Source organism: Convolutriloba macropyga, chromosome 9, assembly GCF_964194025.1.
Source record: "Convolutriloba macropyga chromosome 9, txConMacr16.3, whole genome shotgun sequence".
Taxonomy (NCBI): Eukaryota; Metazoa; Xenacoelomorpha; order Acoela; family Convolutidae; genus Convolutriloba; species Convolutriloba macropyga.
This window is the reverse complement of record NC_134476.1, coordinates 55,761,666-55,767,665: the sequence shown is the minus strand read 5'-3', so window position 1 is coordinate 55,767,665 and position 6,000 is coordinate 55,761,666. Positions and strand designations below refer to the sequence as shown.

General features: G+C 39.4%; 1 protein-coding gene across 3 annotated transcripts in view; it reads left to right on the top strand.

Annotated features, from left to right (window-relative positions):
* The window catches only part of LOC142345867 (uncharacterized), a 171,305-nt gene that overhangs the window by 102,889 nt on the left and 62,416 nt on the right, over positions 1–6,000 (top strand). For all 3 annotated transcript variants that reach the window (XM_075398296.1, XM_075398295.1, XM_075398297.1), the window contains one exon: positions 343–547. In XM_075398296.1, coding sequence (XP_075254411.1) covers positions 343–547 — 205 coding nt within the window. The remainder of the gene's footprint in view (positions 1–342; positions 548–6,000) is intronic.

The window sequence follows — 6,000 nt, the reverse complement described above, 5'->3', positions numbered from 1 at the left end:
TTTCGATCAGTGGTCAACTGGGGAGTGGTTAACTGGGCAATGGTATCGACTGAGTCTGATCAGAGGTTACTTGCGTCTGAAATTGGGTCTGCTCATAGTCTGATTAAGGACTGGACAATGGTCTGAATTTGAGTTTGGACCATGGTCTGGAGATGGTCTGATCAGAACTCCTTCGGTCTGGAAAGTCTGATCAGAGACCCAATCAGTCTGGAAAGTCTGATCAGAAGTTATTTGGGTCTGGACCTCAGCCTGGGAGCCGCTTCAAGTCAGCCTTTGCTGTGTAATGATGATATGAAGTGAAGCTAAGTGAGACAAGGGACTGTCTCTATGTTGTGTTGACAGGACCTAATGCATCTGGAAAGAGTGTGCTACTGAGGCAGACAGGACATATCCTGTACTTGGCACACATTGGCAGCTTCGTGCCTGCGAGGAGGGCGAGGATGACGGCGATGGATGCTCTCTTTGTGAGAATGACATGCGACACCTCAATCAAGGAGAAACTATCCAGTTTCGCATTCCACGCGTCACAAGTGTCAATGGCTATCAAGTTAGCAAATAAAATCAAATGGACATCTGACCGAGAGTTACAACCTATTGTATACCTAATAACATGCTAGTGTACACTCTCTTGAGTCGTCTATAAATGTAAAAACTAATTCAGTTCATTTGGAAAATTTATAGGCTCGCTAACTAGTACCATCGAACAATTATCCCGAGTCATTCGAGTCTAAGAGAAAAATTTTACACTTAGCTTTTGCATAGGACAAACTAAAAATATGTCCTAAGAAGTGCTCGCGTAATAAACTATAAAAATGGAGCCTTTCATAGAAGACATACATGCAAAAAATAATCACTATTTCTTTTAGAATTAGTCAACTTTTTTACCCGTTCATTTTGCAGAAAAGCCTGTCTCTCTGCAATGAAGAAAACTGGTATAATTGACCTTACTAAAATCAATAAGAATTCTGTTTAGTAAGACACAAATGCTGTTTGTGATTTGAGGATGAGCCTACTTCTGATGAAGGATGTCTTTTTAAATGCTGCTGACTGTTGAAAGTTATACGACTGGATAGTTTTCTTGATGAACGGGGGTGGGAGGAGCATTTAGAGTAAATCTGTGAAACTATCCCAGATTGCCGGTACTCGGAAAACCTGGTAAGGCCGTAGTACGGCACCGTATAAGTCTTAAATAAAGACTTTGTTAAGTTTTCTGCGTCCCGTAGTAAAGCCTTACTAAGATTTCAAAGTTACCGTATTAATGCCGGACCAAGTTTAATAAGGTGCGCCAAAAAAAAAAATGGCATAACAACTTTCGGGAAATGTTCTAGTCCAAAATTAAAACTGACTTTTTAAGATTTTTCCAGCAACAGTTTTGTGTTTTTTTGCCTCCTTTGTCATTCCGTGCGTGTTTGGTTCCTGCTGTGGCGGAGTTGCTGAAAGGATTATGGGAAAAGTAAGCCCTAGCAAATGATAAAACAGCGCTCTTGAGTCTTCTCTCCAAACAAAACAAAACAATTAGGACAAAACAAAATTGAAAAAAAATATAAAATATGTATAGCATTGTTGGAAAATTAAGTTAAAAACTGACTAATAACTCATAGGTTTAACAAATCAACACAAACAAGAGCCTCTGAAAGAAACAATTTTCCTATTTAAGTTTCGCGTCTTCAATTACTTCCGATTTTTGCTTCATTTTTGGGTTTCAAAAAGCAATTGTGTGATCTGTTATAACTTTGAAATTGACGGAGCTGATTTTATGACTGTTTTGGGGTACTTAGATAATTACATTTCCAAAAAAAACGAGGCCTTCGAAAACTTCCAAAATTTCATACGGTTTCGTATTTTCGAACTGTTGCGAGATAATGTTTTATATTCATTGGGGCTACATGATGAACGTTTAAAGAGTTCCTTGATAATCTCACAAAATTTGGTACAGCCCAATAAGAAGCCGTACTAAGTTTTGCGATTTTAAACTATTTTTAATAGGCCTGAAAAAATACCCAGTGCTAGAAAGTAATTTGAAAAAATCGCAATAATAGAAGCGTTATATTTTAAATCGTTATCAATAGCCGCACTCAGTTTCTCACCAGGCTTTATTGTTCTCCTATTTCTACAATTCGAAGAACATTAATTGTATTGGGGCGCTCTCTTTTTGAGATTTGTTCACACATTTTCATGAACCTTGAAGTCAAATTGAAGCAAAAGATTTTGGTCACGCCGAAACAGGAAGTGGATCGAAAAAGCAACGGATTTTGCGGTGTAAATTTTTTAATTCTAATTTTCAACTAGAGTGAGAAAGTGGCGTATGATCAAACATTCGCTTTCTCCCTAGTAGTTTTTTGTTCTTATGCGGCATTTTCGTTTTGATTTTTACTGTTTTTTTATTTTCTTTGATAGATTTATAATTGCTCTTGAACGACGTTTATAGCAATTATAGTAAACGTGTGCGTTTTTTTCAACTCGAAGAGGAGTATTGAGATTCTACAGGTTTTTACGACTCGAATAGGAGTATTGATATTCTACAGGTTTTTTTAAAGCAGAAAGCAAGTTTGTTTATGACTTGAATTTTGAGCATCATTTCGAGCATCTTTTTGTTGAATTCTGTTTTCGAAAACTGGATTTTAGCATTAGCTTCGTTTGTAATATTTAGTAATTAGGAACTGGTGGTAATGTTCAAGGTGAAGAGGTCATTTTGAGATTTTTTGTTCCTTTATATGTCACCCATAATCATCTAAACTACACCACACAACCCCCCCCCACCACCTACCTACCCCCCTACCGCCCCTGTACCCCCCAACTTACCCCCAGCTACCCCATCCCTTCACCTAGCTACCCCCACCTACCCTCCCCCACTGCCCCAGCACTACCCACCTCCCCAACCTATCTACCCACCCACCCACCTACCTACCCCCCACCACCTACCTACCCCCGCCCCAACTTATCCCCCCTATCCCTAACCCCTAACTAGCCCCTCCCTCCACCTAACTACCTCCACCTACCCCCACCCCCTAACTACCCCAGCACTACCCACCTTTCCAACTTATCTACCCACCCACCCCACCTAGCTCCCCCCGCACCTAAAAAATTGTCGGCGTTTTTAAAACACTTTAATGTGGTTTGTTGGGCTACTTTTTGTTTTTTCACTTGTCTATTTTGATGTTCTGATTTCAGTAAGGTTAGGTTAGAGATTATATTGCGCGACGATTCGAGTTGTTTCCGCTATTCCACCGGCTATGTTTTTTTTAGCAGAAAGCAAGTTTGCTCATGACTTGAATTTTGACTTCTTTCTGTTCGAGCTTTTACCTCAGTCTTTGATTGTTGACTTCTATTTTCGAACATTGGATTTTAACAGTAGCTTCGTTTGTTATGTATAGTATTTAAGAACTGCTAGTCATGTTCAAGGTAAACAGGTCAATTTGAGATTTTTTTGCTATATAAGTCACCCCTAATTATCTAAACTACACTGCACAAATATTCCACCACCTATCTACCCCCCAACACCTACTTAACCCCCCCACCGCCCTTGAATTTTTGCGTTTAGCGTGATCTAAAATATTCTCTCAATCACAATTTCATGCAGCTGAACTCAATTGGCGGTATTTTAATACTAAAAGTCAAATGAAAAGTGCTCCAAAACTGGTGCCATTTTCTACTTCAAATCTTAATAGTGATATTTGTAAACCTCTAATGTGGTTATTTGAGGCCCACTATTGAACTTCTTAGTCCCATTTAGGCTCCCCCCCGACTGAAGCAGGCTGCAATTGCTTAGAGCTCCCAGCAGTTGTTCGATAGCAATTCTTCCAAAGTTTAGTCGGTTATGTTTTTCTGAAAGATGTTCCAAATCCACTCTTAGTCCGTTCTAAGTGTATTTTTTGTCAAGTCAAAGAAAACTTTTTGAATTTTGAAGTCAAATTGAAGCAATGATTTTGGTCACGCCAAAACAGGAAGTGGAGCGAAAAAGCAAGGAATTTTGTGGTGTAAATTTTTTTAATTCTAAATTTCAAGTAGAGTAAGAAAGTGGCTTATGAACAAACATTCACTTTCTCGCTAGTGGTTTTTTGTTTTTATGCGGCATTTTTGTTTCGATTTTTCTGTTTTTTGATTTTCTTTGATAGATTTTTAATTGCTCTTGAACGAAGTTCATAGCAATTATAGTAAACGTGTACGTTTTTTACGACTCGAAGAGGAGTATTGAGATTCTACAGGCTTTTACGACTCGAAGAGGAGTATTGATACTCTACAGGTTTTTGTAAAGCAGAAAGCAAGTTTTTTCGTGACTTGAATTTTTAGCATCATTTCGAGCCTTCGATTGTTGACTTCTGTTTTCGAACATTGGATTTTAGCATTAGCTTCGTTTGTAATGTATAGTAATAAGGAACTGGTGGTAATGTTCAAGGTGAGGAGGTCATTTTGATAATTTTTGTTCCCTTATGAGTCACCCATAATCATCTAAACAGCACCACACAAAACCAACACAACCTATCTACCCCCTAGCACCCTCGCACCCCCCAACTTACCCCCACCTACCCCTTCCCTTCATCTAGCTACCGCCACCTACCCCCCTGACCCATCACTACCCACCTCCACAACCTATCTACCCCCGCCCACCTACTTACCTACCCCCCACCACCTACCTACCCCCACCCCAACTTATCCCCCCTATCCCTAACCCCTAACTAGCCCCTCCCTCCACCTAACTACCTCCACCTACCCCCACCCCCTAACTACCCCAGCACTACCCACCTTTCCAACTTATCTACCCACCCACCCCAAATAGCTCCCCCCGCAACTAAAAAATTGTCGGCATTTTTAAAACACTTTAATGTGGTTTGTTGGGCTACTTTTGTTTTTTCTCTTGTCTCTTTTGATGTTCTGATTTCGGTAAGGTTAGGTTAGAGATTATATTGCGCGACGATTCGAGTTGTTTCCGCTATTCTACCGGCTATGTTCTTTTGGCAGTAAGCAAGTTTGCTCATAACTTGAATTTTGACTTCTTTCTGTTCGAGCATTTACCTCCGTTTTTGATTGTTAACTTCTGTTTTCGAACTTAAGTTTTCCTATATAGGTTAACCCTAATTATCTAAACTACACTGCACAAATATCCCACCACCTATCTACCCCCCCCCCTATCAAGTCAAGTTTGCTCATGACTTGAATTTTGACTTCTTTCTGTTCGAGCTTTTACCTCAGTCTTTGATTGTTGACTTCTATTATCGAACATTGGATTTTAACAGTAGCTTCCTTTGTAATGTATAGTATTTAGGAACTACTGGTCATGTTCAAGGTAAACAGGTCAATTTGAGATTTTTTTGCTATATAAGACTCCCCTAATTATCTAAACTACACTGCACAAATATTCCACCACCTATCTACCCCCCCCCCCTATCAAGTCAAGTTTGCTCATGACTTGAATTTTGACTTCTTTCTGTTCGAGCTTTTACCTCAGTCTTTGATTGTTGACTTCTATTATCGAACATTGGATTTTAACAGTAGCTTCCTTTGTAATGTATAGTATTTAGGAACTACTGGTCATGTTCAAGGTAAACAGGTCAATTTGAGATTTTTTTGCTATATAAGACTCCCCTAATTATCTAAACTACACTGCACAAATATTCCACCACCTATCTACCCCCCAACACCTACTTAACCCCCCCCACCGCCCTTGAATTTTTGCGTTTAGCGTGATCTAAAATATTCTCTCAATCACAATTTCATGCAGCTGAACTCAATTGGCGGTATTTTAATACTAAAAGTCAAATGAAAAGTGCTCCAAAACTGGTGCCATTTTCTACTTCAAATCTTAATAGTGATATTTGTTAACCTCTAATGTGGTTATTTGAGGCCCACTATTGAACTTCTTAGTCCCATTTAGGCTCCCCCCCCGACTGAAGCAGGCTGCAATTGCTTAGAGCTCCCAGCAGTCGTTCGATAGCATTTCTTCCAAAGTTTAGTCGGTTATGTTTTTCTGAAAGATGTTCCAAATCCAGTCTTAGTCTGTTC